Source organism: Chiloscyllium plagiosum, chromosome 26, assembly GCF_004010195.1.
Source record: "Chiloscyllium plagiosum isolate BGI_BamShark_2017 chromosome 26, ASM401019v2, whole genome shotgun sequence".
Lineage (NCBI taxonomy): Eukaryota > Metazoa > Chordata > Chondrichthyes > Orectolobiformes > Hemiscylliidae > Chiloscyllium > Chiloscyllium plagiosum.
In genome coordinates, this window is record NC_057735.1 from 13,207,098 (window position 1) to 13,230,226 (window position 23,129).

The 23,129-nt window shown below is 38.7% G+C and overlaps 1 protein-coding gene across 4 annotated transcripts in view; it reads right to left on the reverse strand.

The window, feature by feature from the left end:
* The window catches only part of LOC122563106 (fibroblast growth factor receptor substrate 2-like), a 79,542-nt gene that overhangs the window by 16,224 nt on the left and 40,189 nt on the right, over positions 1–23,129 (reverse strand). For 3 of the 4 annotated variants that reach the window (XM_043716536.1, XM_043716535.1, XM_043716538.1), the window contains exons 2-3: positions 2,900–3,007; positions 174–262 (exon numbers count right to left, since the gene is read on the reverse strand). In XM_043716536.1, coding sequence (XP_043572471.1) covers positions 174–239 — 66 coding nt within the window. In that variant the 5' untranslated portion in view covers positions 240–262; positions 2,900–3,007. Of the gene's footprint in view, positions 1–173; positions 263–2,899; positions 3,008–15,393; positions 15,404–23,129 lie in introns of those variants that run through there. The other variant, XM_043716537.1, reaches the window with a different exon arrangement.

Sequence of the window (23,129 nt, forward strand, 5' to 3'; positions counted from 1 at the left end):
AGGATTTGGGCTTTCTAACATTCTGTAAGTTTAAGTTGCTAATACTTACTGCAAATAGGAAAATTAAGAACTGATCCAGGTTTTACAAAATGAAGTGGAGGCCTTGTTCGACTGACAAATAAGTACAGCAAAACGTTCTAATTGTTTTGGATCGTGGGAAGTGAAACATTTACCTTGAATTTGGTTGGGTGGTTGTCTGTGATCGTGTCTTTATCCAGACAGCTCCAGCAGCTCCCCATGGCTTCAGCAGACCAGCTGATCTCTGAATTGAGCAAATTAATATATACAATTGAACTGTGGAGCTCCAATCCAATGTAGAAATTGTATCAATACATAGAGTTAACTGTCAAAGTACTGAGCAGCAGATTTTCTGCTTGAGCTCCACTTTGTTCCGTGTATAATGCTGTTAGTTTTTCCTGTAAATTATAATGTAATTTATTTTTCCAGTTGCGAAAAATGTTTTTCCCAGCAGAGTTTAAGTTCATTTACTGAATAAGCTTTTATACAAAAATTGTTCGCATTTCTATAACTGAGATACAAACAATCCACACAGTCTTCTTCCAATGTCGTTCTGGAAAGAGCCACTAAGAGATGCAGTGGCCCTCAAACTCCCCAGATCAGTTTCTCTTCAGTAGCCTCAAGTCTCCCACATGCTTGCATGGCTTAGAAAAGGTGGAAACTCATAAGTTGTTTCTGTTAGGTGGGGAGACTAGGTCCAGTGGGCACAGCCTTAGAATTAGAGGGGGTTAATTTAGAACAGAAATAAAAGGAGACATTTCTTCAGCCAGAGAGAGTGGTGGGCCTCTGAAATTCATTGCCACAAAGCACAGTGGAGGCCAGGGATGTTAAACATCTTCAAGGCAGAGATTGATAAATTCTTGATCTCGAAAGGAATTAAGGGCTACAGGGAGAGTGCGGGTAAGTGGAGTTGAAATGCCCATCAGCCATGATTGAATGGTGGAGTGGACTTGATGGGACAAATGGCCTTACTTCCACTCCTGCATGTTATGGTCTTATGCTTCATCTCAGTCACTGTTGAACCGACTCATCCATTCACTCCTTCTCCTCTACTAAACACTTCCCACAACTGAGATTGGTTAAAGGAACAGAGACCAGGTGCTTCAAAACTCTACATTATTTTGCATGACTGCTTTAATTCACTTTCGTAAAATAATTTGCACACAATCTTGTCTATCATTCAAATTTTCATTGGTTATGCACAATTCATTAAAATGTAGACCTATTGTCCAACTTTCAGCCTTAAACATTCACTTGATAATTAACCTTTGATGTCACATTTCCAGTCCACACTAACTCTTCCATTCACAGGGCCTCAAAACTTCACAAGTATTCATTTTTCCTCCATCCTAGAAGCTTGTAAAACGCTACCTGGACATCAACGAACCACCAAATCTTTATTACCTCATCTCTCAGTAACAATTTTGAAGAGTATTGCTAAATAAACTCCGCTGCTGTGGTTCTGTTCGCCGAGCTGGAAGTTTTTGTTGCAAACGTTTCGTCCCCTGGCTAGGCGACATCATCAGTGCTTGGGAGCCTCCTGCGAAACGCTTCTTTGATGTTTCCTCCGGTGTTTATAGTGGTCTGTCCCTGCCACTTCCGGTTGTCAGTTTCAGCTGTCCGCTGTAGTGGTTGGTATATTGGGTCCAGGTCGATGTGTTTGTTGATGGAATTTGTGGATGAATGCCATGCCTCTAGGAATTCCCTGGCTGTTCTCTGTCTGGCTTGCCCTATGATAGTAGTGTTGTCCCAGTCGAATTCATGTTGCTTGTTGTCTGCGTGTGTGGCTACTAAGGATAGCTGGTCGTGTCGTTTCGTGGCTAGTTGATGTTCATGTATGCGGATAGTTAGCTGTCTTCCTGTTTGTCCTATAAAGAAACTCCAGCAGCACTTTATAAAACGTGAAGTTCAACTATATTTGGACAGCCTAAAAGTTGTAACTTAAATGCAAGATCTATGCTTTTGATTTAATAGTGTATAAATGTCTCGGGTCTTAAAATCAAAGCTTACCTGCAGAACAAATATACCTCACGTTTCAAAAAGGATTCTTGTGGTTGAAATGCTTCAAAGAAATACTTTGTTTTTTCAAATGCAGTTTGCATAGTTAAGCGATTATACCCACTAATGTAAGAAACGTTGCTTACCTGTTGCACATAACAAACTTGCACTAAGTGGAGTTACACTAAATACTTTGAGAAATTGTGCAGCATGGAACTTCTTAGTTATTTGGAACCTACTTATACACTAATATACCAGAGCCCAGATTTGAAGTATACTCACATGATAACGCTAGAACTCATCATTAACAAGTTATATCGTATCCTCAGAATGCACAGCCCATTTATTAAACAAAGTACCCTTCTCAGGAGCTTATAAATCAAAAGGCTTACGGTCTCAGTCCAAAACTTGAGCACAGTCTCAAAAGCTCACAATTCAGTACATAATGGGGGAGAACTCCATTATCACTGGGGCCATCACTTGGAGATGACATTATTTGTGAAGACCCTGCCTTTCTACGCGGGTGGATATTAAAGATGCCAAAGTTCAATATGAAGAAAATCATTCAAATTCTCCATTATCCTGAGAATCCAAGCTGTGCCAGCAAAAAGGAAAACAGATTCGCACTTTAGGATATTTCTACAGATGTATCAAATGTTGCAAGTCTTTACATAATAACAGGAACATTTCAAAATACAAATTGTCTAAAGTAATACAAGCTATTTTTAAAAAGCTAAAGGAGACCTCAAATTGTTTTTCAGAAAAACGTGGTATAGCAAAACAAAAGGCCATATTATCATTCACCCACTTACTTCCGTATACCTCAGCAGGAGCTAGTAAAGATAAATATTGTAGATATATAGATTGTACTGTCTGTTCTTACCTAGCCTTGGCCATTAGTGGGAAAGCTGCCAATTCTCAGTTCCAGATGCCTCTGCTTGGAGTCATGGTAAACAAATTCAAGCCATCATTTAGTATTTGTGTCTTCAACCTAATAGAAAAGTATCAAAGAGATGGTATCAGGCAATAGAATTCTATTCTAACCAAGAATAGTAAACGTGGAGACATTAATCTCAGAACATAAAAATTCTCTCCACTTCCAAAATGCTTACAGTAACAGATCTTCACACATTTTTACTTTTATTATAAATAGTAGTTAGCAGAATGGGCAGTTAAAAGAGCTGTGAACATTTAAAATAGATACCAGTGATCGGACATTGAACTACAGGAATATGACAGCTTCATCCACTGTCCACATACCTTCTAAAGTCACCAGAGAGCCTATAAAAAGCAGTATTTAGTCTCAGTACCCTAGGAGTGTCCCTTCTGTCACTCTGTTATCTTGCTAATCTGTATAACTTATCATATTGAGGATTTATTTAAGCTATAACTCAATCAGGGCAGGGGACTCAAAAGGTTATATTACATCAATTTAGTATATTTTATTTTAAAATTCTTCAGCTTTCATCCATGCAATTCAGTTTATAGATTTTATAAATGACAAAAAGCAACCTCTTCAGGAACATATTTTAAGAAAATGATGCACACAAATGATTTTTTTTTAAACTGAGAAAACTAACAAATGGAATAGGAATAAATGAAAATTACCAGACTCAAAACAAATAAAGATCACTAGTCTACTTATAAGGTAGATGTCAAATCCTGTGTAGAGTTTTGCAATACAGTATTGTGAATACTCACAAAAGAGTTGCCATGGCCCACTGCAGATTACAGAAATGCAGAACAGTATTGCTGTGACAGCACTTTTAAAAATAAATTCAACAATGCAATATATTCAGAATCCTAGAGAGAGAGAGTTAAGAGCTGTAACATAATCTTATTGCACTGAGGTTTAGAAACAGATCATGCATTTTTTTCTCAATGCATATCGAAGGATGATCGAAAATCCACTCTCACATATTGATCAGCTAACAGTGTGTAGTGTTAGAAGCATCAGTGATGTTAACACCTTCACATGTAGAGCTAATATACTTTGGTAACAATGCACTTGCAAATTTCATTAAACAATCATTTGCTACAGGGAGGTGATTCTAACAGTTTTTAGTGGAGACAGAGGTCTGAATTTAGAATTATTTTGAACAAAAGCCAAGTCATAAAAGAACAAAATCAGTTGACAGCAAAAAAATAAAACATTCTAAAGTTGTGTAATCAACATTTTCCTATTATCCTCAATCAAGATTTTACACAACAGATTGAAATCATTCCAGTTTCAACCTGCTTTTGTTTTTTATATATATAGTATTCCTTTGAGAAGATTTGTCATAATTCCAGAGAAGTAAATAGCAAGCTTGTAAATCAGTCACATAAGATAATTTGTAGAAGCAGGTTATACCATAGTTAAGACTTTGTCCAAATCACGGTCGTCTTAGGAGGTTTGGCATCAGTCTCGGTCAGAATGATGTGCAGAGTTACCAAGCAAAAACTGCACTTTTCCAGTGGAAACTCGTCAGAGTCCAAGAGCACTGCTCAAACTCATCACCACAGATTAGCTAAAGAATTACACTGGAAACGCAAGAAACAACTTGCTACTTGGCTTCTTGGTCAAGCATGGGAGTGGCACAGGGTTAATACACAAAATACTAAAAAAACTCTAAAATAATAAGAGCAATCAGCTTTGTGGTGCAGTGAGTCGTGGGATGTGGTACTTGCATCAATTTGGAAGAGGAGATCAGAAGGAAAAAGAAGAGACTATGATTTCATTAAACCGCTCTCTAAAATGTCCTTGAGACGGATGCACAGTGGCAATGGCAGGGCCCCAGTGATCAGACACCCACCCTCGCAACCACAGTTAGTATGTGGTCCAGGAAACAAAACAAATGGGGAGAAAAATTTCTGGGGTTAAACAGAAGTATCAGAATTAGATGATGAATGTCTAAAGTATTTAACTCAAGTTCAGCAAATCAATGCAAGACCGTAAATGTTGCCATGCAACCAACTGTGTCGCATAAGCCTCACTAACACCCGTTGAAAAGCAGCAAAATGAAATGTCAAAAACATAAAAGATCTGATCACTTGGTCAAGGATAAAAACTTTAAAACTAATCTGCAGAGAAAGGTGGGGGAGGGGGACAGCATTTGAACCTCCTGCACTCTAGTATTTGTCAGCATGTTGCAGGCATGTACATGAACTACAGAGCAGGGTTCAACAGGACACAATGTATTTCTTGTTTGATGAAATGGAGCCACTAACAATCAAGGAGGATTGTATCCGAGTGCTGACAATAACAGATGTTGATTTTCCAATTTCTACAGTAATTTCAACCGAAAAGCTACATTACTGAAATGCCAGTCCAATGCTTTATTTTGTGTTTCCAAACAGAATATTTTCTATTCTCCATTATTCTTATTGCAAGCGTGTAATAAGAGGAAGGCTGGTAAAATATAAGCAAATGATCACAGCCAGAGATAACGTGGCCATGTACATGTTCATGAATTTAAAAAAATGAAAGAATCCAAGAAATATATTGGTTCTAAACGTGAGAAAACACTGAGTGAAAATGCAATGAGAAATCACTTTAAAGTATCTCTGAACTGAAGTCCTAAACTTCCTCCAAACCATGCAGGGTCTGAAGGGAGCTGCCTCGATAGTTTAGAACTAGGGGACACCATTTAAAGTTGAGGGATCTCCCATTTCAGACTGGGAAAGAGAGTTTTTTTTCTGATCTTAGGGGGTTGTTAGTCCTTTAAACATTCTTCCTAAGATAGTCTTACCAATGCTATCATTGAATATATTCAAGGCAGAGTTAGATTTTTGACTGAAAAGAGAGTCAAGGGTTCTGGAGTGCATACAGAAAAGGAAATTGAGGCCACAAGATATTAACCATGATCTTACTGAATGACGAAGCAGGCTTGAGAACTCAAATGGGTCCACAACTGCGCCTAATTCTGTGTTCATGTGAACTCCCTAACTCTTTGGAATGCAACAGTTCAAGAACACGATTCACCACCACATCCTCAAGGGCAATTAGAATATGCAATAAATGCTGACTTTTACCAGTGATGCCCACATCCCATAAGTGAATAAAAAGACAACATGTAGGTTCAGATGATAGAAAGACACAAAGTTTATTTAAACAATGAAATTTGAACTTGGGAAAACAAAGGGCTGCTGACACGTACTCTTTAAGCTGTGTGGACATGTAGCATCTCAAAACATTTCTGACATAAAAGTCAAACCCTTTAAGTTACTCTGGTCATACACAGAGGGTATCTATTTAAGTCCACACACCTAAACGGCTCAGCTGCACAGTACACAAAACAAGAATTTAGAGGCCACCATGGCTATTGATCAAAATAATTCTAGCATGGGCGCACACCTAAAAGATAAAACAATCTAGATACTGTGTATAGATATCGCTTGATCTGACTGCTTCTAACAAATTTTTTAAATTTCAGATTAACAGCACTTGCTTTGTTTTTAATTTCCCTCAATGATTGAGAGATTTTGCACAAAAATCTTAATTTTCTCCCACGCTTTAGTAAATTCACCTACTTAAGCCAGAAACACTCATATCAACACCATGTCGGAGGTTCCTTAAAATGTGTCAACGCTTTTCTGTGACAAAACATCATGGAAGCTCTCCAACTTATTTTCTGGGATAAGAAAGATATTTTTAAGGCATGCTGTGACTAAGATTTCAGTTAAATGCAATGATGAAGCGTGTGTATAATTCTGTTTGTGGACCCATGAATTGTGAAAGCACCCCACAGAGCAATTACAGATCGTTACTCTTCCAGATGGGCTGCGCCTCGATAGATGATTTTCAGTTGTATAAAACCAGGGTGAAGTACTGGTGGTTACAGGACTGTCACTGATGCCAGTAATTTGAGGTGATGAATTAAAGCTGTGCTTACACTGCACTATAGGCTTGAGGCCAGTTGCTGTATTCAGTGGTTTGAAGCTGGCAACACCTAACTTTAAAACCTTGGCTACGAAAAACAGACATGCAAGTACATGTGTGTCAAGTTTTGCTCTCAAATGGTAAATCCTAAATGTTTTAAATGTGTGCAGGGGGACCCACATTATCCAATGCATCACTTTTTTTTAAAATCTCTCGCCACAAGTTTTACTTCTTGCTGCCTGACATAAGTGTTGGGACAGAACTTTACTGAAACAATTAGAATTAAAAAATGTGGTGCTGGTACTCCAGCATCTGCAGTCCTCACTTTCTCCTGAAACAATTAGAAAACAATCACTTTGCTTCACAGCAAAGCCGTCACATCTGAGTGACGCAAAAATAACATTAAATCACAATCATTAAGTAGAGACTTTAAATAAACCAATGTGCATGGTTTTCTGACAGGCATTGGTGTCATATACATTAACAGATCTGGTGACAACACTGTACTGCAAGTACTAGCAACTGATTAGATCACAGCTGTTCATAAGATATACATTAAGAACTACACTCATCTAATGAGTGGAAATGAGTACAGAAATTTAAACCAATCCCAGACAGTGGTTCTCCTACCTCTGCAAGATGAGTCAATGTTCCAAGCATAGAGTTTACACTTGCTCAGCAGTGCTTTTGTCTTCATTGATAACCAAAAGGCTGCAAAATCTGCTTAAAGTGACATTTTGTGATAATATGTAATTGCGAAATAACAAAATCATGCTGAAAATATACAATGCTCTCAACACTAGTCACTGAGATACTGAGGCATTCGATCCTTGAAGGTTGTGCAGAAAAGGGACAAAATTACAAAGTAGTTACTAAGTTCCAGCACAGGAGCAGGAGATGTTATTGAGCCGAGTGTATTCCATTACTGTAGATCATGGCTGATCATCTACGGCAATGCCAAATTGTCACACTTTGCCCATATTCTTTAATGTCATTAGTACAGAAATTTCTCAAATGTTGTCTTGAATTAACTCAACATCTGAGGCAGAAAATTCCAATGTTTCACCATCCTTTGAATGAAGAAGTTCTTCATCTCAATCTTACTGGCTTGGCTTTTAATGAGACTGTGTTCCCTGGTTCTAGACCCACAATCAAGGGAAACATCCTTTCCACAACTTGAGAGATTCTAGGATACTGCCTCTCATCTTTCTAAATTCAAGAGAATGCAAGTTCAGTCTCCATCATCTCTCCTCAAGGGACACTTCCACTATTACAGAAATCAGTCTGGTGCATCCCTGCTGTACTCCCTCAATGACAAATCCATCCTTCTTTTAGAAAGAGGATGATAACTGCACAGAATACTTAAAGTGCAATCTCATTAGTGTTCTATACAAGTGAAGCAAGACTTCTGCCTATCAAAAGGGCAGGCAGTTGTGCAGAGGAAGCAAGATTGCCTTGTTAGAAAGAAATGAATTAAAATCGTTATCAAGACGTGATATTGAGTCAGAAGGCATAGAATCTGCGTGGGTAGAATTGTAGGAACCGCAAAAGAATAAAAAAGGGTGTGGTGAGAGTTATGTAGAGGCCTCCTAGCAGTAGTCAGGATGTGGGGAAGAAAATAAGTCAGGAGATGGAAAAGACAATTAAGAACAGCACTATTACAATAATCATGGGGGACTTCAATAGGCAGCGAATTGAAGTCCCTGGGATCGGGGAGTCCAGAACTAGATGGCATAGGTTTAGGGTGAATGGGGAAAGATATAAAAGAGAGACCTAAGGGGCAAATTTTTCACGCAGAGGGTGATACGTGTATGGAATGAGCTGCCAGAGGATGTGGTGGAGGCTGGTACAATTGCAACAGTTAAGAGGCATTCGGATGGGTATATGAATAGGAAGGGTTTGGAGGGATATGGGCAGGGTGCTGGCAGGTGGGACTAGATTGGGTTGGGATATCTGGTCGGACCGAAGGGTCTGTTTCCATGCTGTACATTTCTATGACTCTATGACATACCTCCAATATTACGCAATTTTGTTTTGCTTACAAACCCATGTGGGACTTGATCATTCAAATTCGCAAATTTAAATCACATTGACCTTTATCAACTCTCAGCAATATAATCAAAACTTTTGGGTTGTCAAACTTGATTTCACCTTTTAGTTTGTTCAATCAGATTATTATTTTCTAAACATCCAGTAATCATGGCATGCATAATGAGTATTTTGCCTATGAGGATGCCAGGCCAACAAATCTGTAGTCCCCTCTTTTCTCAATTGGACAAAATGAGTTTTTTCCAATCTGAATTAGAAATCTCATCATTAAGAATCCTGGAAGAGAAAGTGATCACAACATAGAATTGCAAATTCAGCTTGAGGGAGAGTAACTTGAGTCTCAAACCAGTGTTTTTAAATGAAGGTGATGACAAGAGTCTGAAGAGCTGTCCAAAGCAGGCTTGCAAAAGGGGACTAAGGAGCAGTCAGTGGATAAAGCAGAGGCAGATATTTAATCTGATATTTCAAAAACTAATTCCAGTCAAAAAGGAGAATTGAGGAAAACAATGAACTACCCCTGGTTAACAAAAAGATAGTCAAGGAGAATACTTAAACAAAAACTAAGGCATGCAGAGTGGCAAAAACTAGTAGTAGGCAAGAGGAATGGAAATTTGTTTCTTCAGAACCAGCAGCAGACTACTAAAAAAGCCAGGAGAGAGAAAATTGATAATGGAACTAAATTAGCAAGTAATATAAAAACAAACGAGAAATGACCAGTATATAAAACAGAAAGAACAGCTGAAGTATGGGTAGGATCCTTGGACGATCTTAACTGGGGAACTAATGACAGAGAACTTAGCATATGACTTAAACCAATATTCTGCAATCGGTCTTCACTGAGAACACTACAAACATTCCAAGGTAATAGAAAAGTCTTGGAGAACAGGGAAGAGTATAATGTATCCACATTTTCTGACAATACAAAAATAGGTGGGTGAACATGGTGACAACAGAAGGAATCTACACGGGGATACAGATCGTTTGAGTGAGTGGCAAACACTTGGCAGGGAGTTTAATGCAGGGACACCGGAAAGTCTTGTCACAACTGTACAGGGTTTCATGACGCTACACCTGGAATACCACGTATAGTTTTGGTCTTATGTTTTTAAAAGAAAACTCGCATTGGAGGTCATTCAAAAAGAAGATTCTCTTACCCGAAGGCATTGACATTTCAAGGATAGCTAAACAGACCATGCCTTTATTCATTAGGATTTACAAGAATGAGGGGTGATCTTATTGAAACAAGCAAGATTCTGAGGGGGCTTGATAGGGTAGATGTTGAGGAGATATTCCCACTAGCGGGGGGGAATCGTGAACTAGGAGACATAGCTACACAATAAGCAGCGCTCATTTAAAAATGAAGATGCATGAGAATTCCCTCTCCCAGAAGGGTGTGAACATCTAGAATTCCCTTTCCTAGAGAGTTGTGGAGGCAAGATTTCTGAAAATATTTAAAGAGGTTCCTTCTTACAAAATTGGATATACTGCAAATGGATTGGGATTCCAAGTTAGGTATGACAACTAAATTATTTGCATTTAAAGTTTATTTAAATGGACAAACTAGGGTGGCACTCTTGTTGTTAAGGACATTAGTGCGTTTTGAGAAGATTTGTAGCTCAGGTTGAGGTTCTGAATGTAGGTTTGCTCGCTGAGCTGGAAAGTTCATTCCTGCTTTCTATTTATATGTTTGAGTTTCTTTGGGTTGTTGATGTCATTTCCTATGGTGATGTCATTTCCTTTTTTTTTCTCGGGGGTGGGTAAATGGGATCCAAGTCAATGTGTTTGTTGATAGAGTTCCGGTTGGAATATCCTGCTTCTAGGAATTCTTGTGCATGTCTCTGTTTGGCTTGTCCTAGAATGGATGTGTTATCCCAGTCAAAGTAGTGTTCTTCCTCATCTGTAAGTAAGGATAGTGAGGAAGGGTCATGTTGTTTTGTGGCTAGTTGATGTTCATGTATCCTGGTGGCTAGTTTTCTGCCTGTTTGTCCAATGTAGTGTTTGTAACAGTTCTTGCACGGTATTTTGTAAATGACATTAGTTTTGCTTGTTGTCTGTATAGAGTCTTTCAAGTTCATTAGCTGCTGTTTTAGTGTGTTAGTGGGTTTGTGGGCTACCATGATGCCAAGGGGTCTGACTAGTCTGGCAGTCATTTCCAAGATGTCTTTGATGTAAGGGAGAGTGGCTAGGGTTTCTGGACGGGTTTTGTCTTCTTGTTTGGGTTTGTTGCTGAGAAATCGGCAGACTGTGTTCATTGTGTACCCATTCTTTTGAATACACGGGATAACATATAAATGTTAAAGGACATTTCAAGTTGTTTTTAAATTGCTGTTCTAAGAGCTAGACTTGCAGGCAGGCTTTCCAGGTTTTATTATTAGCATCAGCTATTGGAAGAAACTCTGCACAAAATGAGCTCAAATACAGCAGGTACACTTGCAGGAATGCAATACTTTTTTTAAAAAAAACTTTTAACTTGAACATCACTAAAGAAAACCAGTCAGACACAAATTAGGCAATTAAATCAAATAACAACTTGGAATTACTGATATTTGCACAAATCACAGGAACTACTTTTATGAGCCTAACAGTAATTTTAATAGTTCTAATAGTTTTAATAGTAAGTTTAATAGATACAAGTGTATCTTTGTTATTGTTGCATTCAATTACTGGCATCACACAATCCCATTAGAGAGGTCTGCTCCCATACCGAGTGGGTGGTCATTATATGTTATTATCCTAAAGCTCTCGGTGGATTCAGTGCAAATTTCTTAACAGTCTTATTTTTCCTACTTTCCTATGGGGAATGTTTTTGAATCCATAGACATTATACTTGTTATTAGATGTTCACCACGAAAGGTATAAGTTTTTTAATCTGCAGTGAACATCATTATATCAGAAGATTGCCTTACATTTCTAGTATGACAAGGTTAATCAATCCATTTTGTGGATTAATTTTTCTTACAGAAAGATTTCAATAACTTGTGTGTATACTGAATGTGAAGAGGGCACAGGTTAGCTTTTTATTCAATGGGTTACATTTAATCTGATGATGGGCTCAAGATAACACTGGTGCACTTTAATAGTTCAGCTAAGGTAAATAAATAGACACCAAAAATAAAGAGAAACTAATAAAACAGCTCACAAGCATAATAAAGAAACATTCCTCACCATTCTTTCAGAATATTACATTAAAAATTGAATCCCAGGATTTACACACATTGCATAATGATGCACATTGTACTTAAACATCTATTATAAATTGCAGGGCATTCACACATAGTGGTATTGCTATGAAGGGAAGATTTGTTTCAACATGTCAGGACAGGTCAAGAATTCATTTCATCAATCCATTGGTGAAACCAAATACAGCAAATAAAAAAAACAAGACTCTGGAGCAGAGCACTATTTTAAGTAATAAGAAGCTGAGTAGGTCAGGAGGAGACTAAGTAGAAAAAAAACGATAGGACATTAGTCACTAAAGTGACATCAAGGCATGTTAGAAAAAAACCCGAAGCTAAAGACACTTTCTACTTGCATGACGTGTTCACAACAACCGAGGAATGAATAGCACAAACAGAAGATCAAAAGATTTGCTCCAACAGCCATTATAGAGACACACTTGCAAAGTGACCAGAGTTGGGAACAAAATACTCTAGAATATTTAACTTTTAGATGAAATGGGCAAAATGGAAAAGCAACAGTAGCCTTGAAACAAAGAATGGGATACAGTCAGCAGAAAGGAGCTTGGCTCAGAAAATCAAGTAGTCAAATCAATTTGGGTAAAGCTAAGAATAAAACAAAGGACAGGAAACATTGGTTAGTGTTGTTTATAGGCCCCCAACAGTAGCTGTGGTGTAGGGGAAAAGAGTATAAATTGAGAAATCAAAGGTACCTACATTAACAGTAATACAGCAGGCATGGAGGAACTTCCATCTTCGCCTGCCTCAGCAAATCAAATTTTTAGAAATAGTGTAGAGGACAAGTTCATATAATAAAAACAGGGGATCAACAACTGAGCAGACCATTTTGGATTTATAATCATCCAATACATCAGAGTTAATTAATAATATCAGAAAATGATCTTTAGGAAAGACTATATTATGACAGAATTTCATAGTAAACTTGAAAGCAATTTAGCTAAGTTCAAAACTAGGATCTTAAATCTAACTAAAGCAAATCACAGAGGTACGATGGGGAAGGGTGCATGCTGCATTCAGAAATGAAGTGCAGCAAGGAGGAAGAGAAAGGTCAGTGCTATACAAACGGTTAGGACAATGTGGCAACAAGTATGGACCTGATAACATACCTTTAAAATGAGGTTTTAAAAGATCTAGTTATTGAGATAGTGAATAAATTAGTTTTGATCTTCTTTAACAATAAATTCTTTAGCACCCAAAAATAAGACAGCAAATATATCCCCACTATTTTAATAAAATGAGGGAAGAAAATGCAGGCCTTCAGCTAGTTAAACTATCAATAGTAGGCAGAGAAATACTGGAATCTATTATTGAAGTGATAATAACAGAACACCTAGAACAGGTTGTAATAAGGTTAAGCACAGTCTATACTGACTTACCAAAAAGAATCTGTGTTTGACAGATCTGTTGAATTTCAGTCTATTTGAATATGCAGCTGGCAAAATGAAAAAGGGCAAAAACTATTGGATGGACTGCATTTGGATTTTCAGTAAGTATTCAATAGGATACCAGGAGATTATTACTCAACATTGGGAGCCATGGAACTTAACATATTAGCAAGGTCTGAGAATTGGTTAATGGACAGAATGTTGGAACATTTTCAGATTGACAGGCTTTAACTATGGATCAAAACTTAGGTAATCTATATTGACAAACTTGATACAGGAGTTGAGTGTAACACATTTAAGTTTGCTAACAATAAGATGGATAAGAAAGTAATGAAGAGAATAAAAAAAGATGAGATGTAAAGAAGATATAAACAGTTTTGGGTTAGAAGATGGGAAACATAGCAGATGAATACCACATGACAAAATATTGTCCATTTTAATAGGGAAAGCTCAAATTCAGAGGAACTTAGGAGACTTTGTACATGAATCATAGAAATTTAACATGCAGATGCATCAAGCAATAAGACAACAAATGAAATGTTAGCACTTGTTACAAAGGATTCGAAATATTAAAGTACAGAAGTCTTGACTTGAAGTATTGGTGATTTACACCTGGTATAGTGTAGAGTTTTTATCCCCTCATCTACTGTGTCCATTGCTCTCGATGTGATCTCCTCTACATTAGGGAGGCAGGATGTCAACTCGTGGAACTTTTCTGGGACACATGCACCAAACAACCCCATCACCCTGTGGCCGACTGCTTCAACTCCCCCTCCAACTCCATTAAGGACATGCAAGTCCTCTGCCTCCTCTCCTGCCAAATTCAAGCCACCCAATGATTGGAGGAAGAACACCTCATCTTCTGCCTTGGGACACTTCAACCACACAGCATCAACATCAAATTCTCTAATTTCCTAATCTCCCCTCCGCCAACCTCATCCCAGATCCAACCCTCCAACTCGACACTGCTTTCTTGAACTGTCCTATCTGTCCATCTTCCTTCCCACCTTCCCGCTCCACCTTCTCCCTCCCCCATCTCCAACATCCCTGATGAAGGGTTTATGCCTGAAATGTCGGCTCTCCTACTCAGATATTGCCTGACTTGCTGTGCTTTTCCAGCGCTACACTTTTCAACTCTGATCTCCAGCATCTGCAGTCCTCACTTTCACCTTTGGTTCTCTTATCCAAGGACGGGCACACTTGTTTTGCACTCCCTCAAAGCAAGTCCACAAGACAGGTTCATGCTAGGAAAGTACTTGTTAATGAGATTTCCAGGAGTCTGGAACAAGGAAAATTAATCTAATTCAAAGATATAAAATTTTTAAGGGACTTGATAGCTAAATATTGATAAAATGAGTTTTCCTCATTTGGGGAAGCTATTATATGGCTTATAGCCTTAGGATAGGGCCATTTGGAACAATAAGGAGAAATTTCTTCACTCAAAACAGCTGTGAGTCTCTGGAATTCTCCACCCTGGACAGCTGTATTGTATATTTGGTTGTTGAGTACACTCAAAACAAAGCTTAATAGATTAAAGAGTATTAGGTGCCTGGAGATGGTGGAAGGGGTAAAATTGAGGTATAAGATCAGACATTGTCTTGTTGAACACAAAAATATGAAATGGCCTCTCCCAACCCCTTTTTTTTATATTAAAAAAAAATCACTATGTTCAAAGGGCATTAAAATTAAATTTATTTTGGTCTTAATGTGTATAAATTACATTTTAGGAAAGCGGATGACAATAAATATATTCCAGAACTGGAGGTATACCAGAGCTGTAGTAGTAAAGGGTACAGAGCAGACTCTCAATAAATGACACCAAAAGCTCTTTTTTTTTAGATTACATTACAGTGTGGAAACAGGCCCTTCGGCCCAACAAGTCCACACCGACCCGCCGAAGTGCAACCACCCATACCCCTACACTTACCCTTTCACCTAACACTACGGGCAATTTAGCATGGCTAATTCACCTGACCTGCACATTTTTGGACTGTGGGAGGAAACCGGAGCACCTGGAGGAAACCCACGCAGACACGAGGAGAACGTGCAAACTCCACACAGTCAGTCGCCTGAGGCGGGAATTGAACCCGGGTCTCAGGCGCTGTGAGGCAGCAGTGCTAACCACTGTGCCACCATGCCGCCCACTCTCTTTCAGCTCTCTGATGGAACAGTTTGGGAAAAACTACTCCCACTGGTCAGTGATTGCTATGGAAATGAACTTTGTAGCCCATTACAGCCCTATTGCAACTTAATCCTCCTCCTTAACATAAAGTTATTTTGAAACTCTCCAATATTACCATTCTAACTCGATGATCACAACTATATTCCAAACAAATATTCTGGAAAGTCCCAGAAACTGTGAAAATGGATAATGAAACATTCTTGTTTAAGAAGCAAGAGAGGTAGACAGGAAATTATAGGCTGGTCAGCCTGACCGTGGTTGTTCAGAATCCATTATTAAGGATGAGATTTCAGAATACTTGGAAGTGCATGCCAAAATAGAGGTGAGCCAGCACTGCTTTCTCATAGGGAGGTCAGGCCTGACAAATCCATTAGCATTCTTTGAGCTGGTAACAAGTAAATTAGTCAAAGGACAGCCAGTGGACGTAATCTATTTGGATTAACAGAAGGTCTTTGATAAGGTGCCACACAGGAGGCTGCTAAATAGACAAGAGCCCTTAGTGTTAGGCATGAGGTACTGGCATGAGTTGACTGACTGCCAGGAGGCAGAGAAGAGACACAAAGGAGTCTTTTTCAGGATTGCAGCTCAGTGAAGTTCTGCAGGGGTCAGCGTTGGGACCGCGACTATTCATGTTATACATTAACGATCTGATGAAGGAATGAGCATTGTTGCTACATTTGAAAATTATATAAAAGGGTGGAGAGACAGATAGTGTTGAGTAAGTGGGGAAGCTGAAGAAAGACTTGGACAGGGTTGGATAGTGGGTAAGAAGTGGCAGATGGAATACAAATCTGGGAAAGTGTGAGGTTATGTAATTCGATAGGAAGAATCGGAGCATATACATTTTCTGAAACAGGAAAGGCTCCGGCAATCTGAAGCAAAAGGGATTTGGGGATGCCAGTTCAGAATTTTCTTAAGGGTTAATATGTAAATTCAGTTGGCATTTAAGGAGGTAAAAATTTTAGCATTCATTTCAGGGGCTAGAATACAAAATCACAAGCTGAATAAGACTCTGGTCAGACCACATTTAGAATATTGAGAGCAGTTTTGGGCCCTATATCTAAGTAAAGACCATACTGGCCATGGAGGGCATTCAGAGGAGGTTTACTAGAACAATCCCAGGGATGAATGGCTAGTCATGTGAGGAGCGATTGAGGACAATGGGTTGGTACTCAACGGAGTTTAGAAGAATGACAGGGGATCACATTGAAACTTACAAAATAACCGTGAGGTCTGGATAGAGTGAAGTAAGTATTTCCACTAATAGGAGAGATGAGGACACAAGGGCACAGTCTCCAAGCAAGGGCCAACCCTCCTGACCTGAGACATGGAGGAATTTCTTCAGCCAGAGATTGATAAATCTGTGGATCTTTGTCACAGAAGGCTGTGGAGGCCAAGTCATTGAGTGTATGTATAAGACAGAGATAGCTAGGTTCTTGATTAGTAAAGGGATCAAAAATTGCAGGAAGACAACAGGATCAGCTATGATCGAACAGTGGAACTAGACTCAATGGGCTAACTGGTCCTACAGTTTATGAGCTAATACTTGCCTGGCACAGTGGTAAATTTCATTCAATACTTAACAATCACTTTTCGCTTCCAAAACAAAAGTTCAATGTGCATCTATGATTTGGAGATGCCGGTGTTGGACTGAGGTGGACAAAGTTAAAAATCACACAACACCAGGTTATAGTCCAACAGGTTTAATTGGAAGCACTAGCTTTTGGAACGCCGCTCCTTCATCAGGTGGTTAAAGATAGGCACTCTGAAAGCTAGTGCTTCCAATTAAACCTGTTGGACTATTACCTGGTGTTGTGTGATTTTTAACAATGTGCATCTACACTGCAATGGAAAGTACTGAGCCATTCTGGCCAGATCGGCCGCACCATATCAATTAATCTCAAAAAGTATTATTTAGGGCAGTACAATTAGTTTCCATTCCCACTTTAGAGAAGGAATAGGGTAAACCATCCAGTGCTTGCATTTGCAATTTCAAGCCAGTTAAGTTCTCTAAATATGCGTTTGCAAGCACTGCATCAACACAGGGTCAGGTTCAGCTTTGATCTCGCCCGTCTCCACAAAATGCAACTGCTTTCTGACACCACATCCAGACTCTCAGTTGAAAAATGGGACCAGCCACCTTAAAATACTGTGCTTTGATATTATGGTGCGATATGCATTATTATTTCAGGATCAACTCTACAGAAGTAGTAATATTGTGGAAATCAGGTTTCATTGCTGGCTTGTGTTTCAGAACTTACTTCTAACCAAAGAAAGCAGCATGTGTGAATCTTTTGTGATAAGCAATTATTACTGCAGAAAGTCCAAAATTTTTAAAAAGTGAATGAAAGCGCTGAATATCAAAGCCTATCTTCTAAATGTAGTCAATTAAATAAACATGAAATGGTGCAGAGATCCAAGGTAGACTCTGTAGAGACACCGAGCTGCAGTGGAGTAGTAAATGTGACCTGAAATACAAGAATAACATCAAGTTGATGCTGACAAAACTATTGGTTTATAATGAAAACAAAAGAACTGTGGATGCTGAAAATCTGAAGCAAAGTGCTGAAGAAACACTGGGGGTGTGGCAGCATCCGTAGACAGAAAAGCACACTTAACATTTAGAATCCAGTGACCCTTTGCCAGAACTGAAAATAGCATTACTTACATAGATAAAGGTAGTGTGGGGAGATGGGAGAGGAAGAGAACATCCCTAGGTGGTGAGAGGAATTTATTTGCATTGGAATAATTTTATGAGTAGCCAGAGTCAATATGGAAGAACATGAGCTTGTTTTTGATTAGAAGAATTAAATTTGCTAGAGAGACAAGGTCAAACTCTGAAGACTTGGAAGTGAGAAAGAGTTAAATAAGACCTATAGATGCCTTAGTAAAAGGTACTGTAATGTGATGTTGGGATGGATGGGATTGTACCTTCATGCTGCTTCAAAATCATCCAAATTATGTTATATGTAACTAGCTTGGTTTGTTCTAGCTTATCTTCATTTCTTTTGGCACAATAAGCATCTACTTTATTATTAAAACCATCTGCAGCATTTCATGCATGTGTTTCAGAAAAAGAAAACAAAACATTATCAAGTCAGATTTCAGTTTGGTATCCAATTGGTCCAGTAATAACATCAGCCCAGATCATAACACAAGGATGCTTGGAAACATGATAGCAATTTATTTTTGCTGACTGGCATTCATAACCACAGCAACCTGCACGTATGGTGGCTCAACAACAGATGCCATTACCAAAAACAACAACCCACATTTGGCAAGTTCACGTATGGCACTTGCAGCAGGACATCTCTCAAGGACTGAAACTTTCAGCCACCAGAAGTGACTTTGACATCTCATCTGAAGACACTCCATCTGAAACACGGTGTTTGCTGCAGATCAATCATCTTTCATAGATGACAGGTTGTTGCTAAAATCAGTTCAATCACTGATTGCTTCTAAAAAAAGAAAAGGTGGCATGGACTAACACACTAACCACTCACTTCTGGGATCAGAGTCTTATTCAATCCAGACAGAAGCCATTTTAGGGTTCTCTTGTACTAACTGTAATAGAGATCTCAGCTTTATTCCAAATAGTTTTATTCCAGCTCGACAGGATAAATTTTGATACTATTCTGCATTAAAATGTCAATTTTATTCAGAGACCAGTACAGATGGCAGAAAAATTCACATTGGTGCAATATAGCACAGAACTGAGAGCTGAACGCACATTATTCAAGCACATCAACTCTGTTGTGCTTGTGTGGTATTAATAAGTGAACAACTAGAACAGAAAAATTTTCCTTTATCCATTGCGATTGCCTGTTGCCTTGCCGAATCAATTCGCCATTACAAAAAGAAAACCTGTATCCCCACTCCCATCCACCCCAAAAAATACAATGAGAGTAATTGAAGCATGCAAATCATAAGATGTCAAATATAATTCTTCCATGATTTCACGTGGGACAGCAGTGGAAATGGCATAGTTAGCTTCAACAATGTGTTTTGAAATAATTACGGCCATTATTCCAGTTGAAACCATGGAAGGAGGAATTGTACCTGACACCTTATAACCTGCATGCTTTGATTACTCAAAGCTGTTAGGGGTGAATGGAGACTCCTACTGAAAGTTTGTGGGTGGACATGACATGCCTGAGTAACAATGCCTCTGCAGTCTAAAACTAGTAGAGGTAGACAATCCTTTATCAAAAATCCTGAAATCTGAAGACTTTTTTGTGAAGTTTTTTTCTAATTAACAAGGTTGTTTGGCATGCAAATAGTTAACCCAACTCCACACCTACTTGAGACAAGTCACTCAGATGCAGCGTGGGGGGCTGTGATCCAGCACTGACAGGCATCAATTCTGTCTCAGGGCCCGTAGTACTCTTGCTGTTCGTTAAGATATTTTAAAATTTCACCATCAAACTGTCACATATTCCGAAATCCAGCTATTTCTGAGGGTTTCGGATAAAGGATTATGTACCTGTACTAATAAAAGTTTAAAGTTTCAATTCTGCTCAGAGGCAACTTAATTGGGAACATAAAAGAAGGCAGATAAAATGCAGAAGACTAAACATTGTAAAAGAATTGTCAATCTTCGAGTTGCAGATCATTTAATATAAATGGTTACTGTAAATACCACTGCATTAACTATACCCAGAAAACAAGAAAGCAGATAGGGCACAGATAGAGTGGATAGTCGGAGTCTTTTTTCCTGGGTGGAAATGTCAAATATCAGGGAGCATAGGTCTAAGGCGAGAGATGAAAAATCTTTAAGGGAGTTTTAGGTGCAATAGTCAGGGGTAAATATAGAGTAATGGGAATGGGTTTGGGTGGGTTATTCTTTGGAGGGTCGGTGTGGACTTGTTGGGCTGAATGGCCTGTATTCATACTGTAGGGAATCTAAACTAATCTAAGGCAACATTTGACTGAACACGGCATCAAGAACCTGAGCAAGACTGGAATCAAAGGATGGAGTAGGGGAAACTCTCCAGTGATTGGAGAAGTCATATTTAGCCACAGAAGGGTGATAATTCTGGTTATTGGTAATCAAACATTTCACAACATCACTGCAGGAGTTCCTCAGGGTAGTGGTCCATTCATTACCACCCATCTCCCCCCAATGCAACAGTTCAAGGTGGCAACTCACCATCATCTTTTCAAGTGTAATTAGTAATGGGCAATGCTTGTTGGTCTAGCCAGCGTGAGATTAAAAAGAAAAATCTGCGTATTCACTGATCCCAACAGCCTGTATTTTGTTAAAGCACATTGTCTTCCTCCCTGTGACATTTCAAGTTGTGTCAACTACAAATTATAAAAGTGTCCTGTGTGCCCAACGTACAACAAAATATGGCATCATAATAAAGTATATTACAAATAGTAGGTTTTTTTTAAATCTTACCTATGCATCATGTAAAGCTGCGCTCAAACATTTCAACTAAACTTCAAAACACAAAACTCAAAACTTGAATGGTATGCATGTTTCAATGTCTGTGACAGAATTTGCCTCACTTTACATGATAACAGCAAAACTGTGATTTTACTATGGATATGTAATAGAGAGTCTATTTTCAGAATTCATGGAAGAATTTACACAAAATGACTATGAGAATGAAGTTACGTACAATTCAACCATAGAATAGAATCCCAGAAGTGTGAAAACAGGCCACTTGGTTCAACAAGTCCACACTGACCCTCCGAAGAGTATCCCACCCAGACCCATTCCCCTACCATACCAGATTACATTTCCCCTGACTAATGCACCTAACCTACACACCCCTGAATGCTATAAGCAATTAGCATGGTCAATCCACTTAACCTGCACATCTTTGGACTGTGGGAGGAAACCAGAGCATCCAGGAGGAAACCCACGCATACATGAGGAGAAAATGCAAACCCCACAGACAGACAGTCACCCAACACTAGAATTGAACCCAGGTCCCTGGCGCTGAGGCTGTAGTGCTAACCACTGAGCCACCATTGCATTAAGCTTCCCAACATGCATCTTAGATTCTGAGTCTAAGAAGGAAGCACTGAAAACATGGTCAAGGAGGTCAGCATTTAGAATTAAAATAGAAGAAAGGTGGAGAGGTTAAAGGAGAAAGTTCTAGCTTTAGGGCTAGACAAGTGGAGATCTGGCTGCAATTAACTGTCTTAGGTACAGTGTCCTAAATTCATTTAAGTCTTAGTATGCAGGGATCCATGTTTGATTCCAACCTCAGGCAACTGTCTGTGTTAGGTTTGCACACTCTCCCTGTATCTGCATAGGTTTCTGCAGGGTGCTCCAGTTTCTTCCCACAATCCAAAGACATGCAGGTTAGGTGAATTGGCCACGCTAAAGTTTTCCACAGTGTTCAGGGATGTGTGGTTTAGGTGCATTAGTCAGGACTAAATATAGGGTGATAGGGTAGGGGAATGGGTCTGAGTGGGTTACTCTTCAGAGGGACGGTGTGGACTTGCTGGGCTGAAGGGCCTGTTTTCACACTTTAGGGATTTTATGATTCTATGTGCCAAGAAGAATTTAATTTGTCCAGTAGTATTCTCCTTCACCAATAATAATTATCGATCTATTGTTTCCGCATCTATGGCAATACCATTTCAATTCATAGTAAACAATGATGATGGTTTTTAAACACAAGGTTTTAAATTTACATTTTAATTTATTCCAACCTTCACAGAATAAATGGCATAAAAAAATTGGTTGGTTTGCTCAGCGGCTCGCAATGCAGAGTAACACCAAAAGCAGAATTTCGATTCTTGCACCAGCTGAGGTCACCATGAAAGATTCTCCCTCCATCCAGGGCATGACAAGCCTCAGGTTAAATCACCACTAGTCATCTCTCTCTCTATCTATCTAATGAAAGTTCTACCTTATAGCCAAAAGTGCTACCTTATAGGACTGTGGTAACTTTACCTTTTACCTAAAGCAAAACGAATGCACATCATGCAGAATTTAAAAGTGCTTTCATTTTAATTCCCAACGGAATTTAATATTTTTATTGAACTGAAATAAAATTTCACTTAATAATTAGCGTTTGCTCTACAGGTTTGTTTTAAGTATCAACATTATTCTTTTTTTTTAAACTATCACATTTCAGTAGCAACAATAATTTTAATAGTGGAAACAAAAATATCATAGCAATCCACAATGCTTGGTGCAATATCTTTGGGAAATTATTACATAACCTATTCATTATTAAGTACTGTAGCTACAGTTGTTATCCTTGGCACACCACTAGATGTCACTAAGATACCAAGTCCCATAGCAAGGTTTTGGACTGTAAGCATACAACATGTCTGCCTGAAAATCAATACAGCTGGTTAATTTCCTGAATTTGTGGTGAGTAGAGCCCTGTTGAATAATATCGGCATTAGAAACGCAGGTAAATGCAAGATTTTTGTTGTTGTGGCAATAATAAGTGGTATTGTTCAAAGCTCTC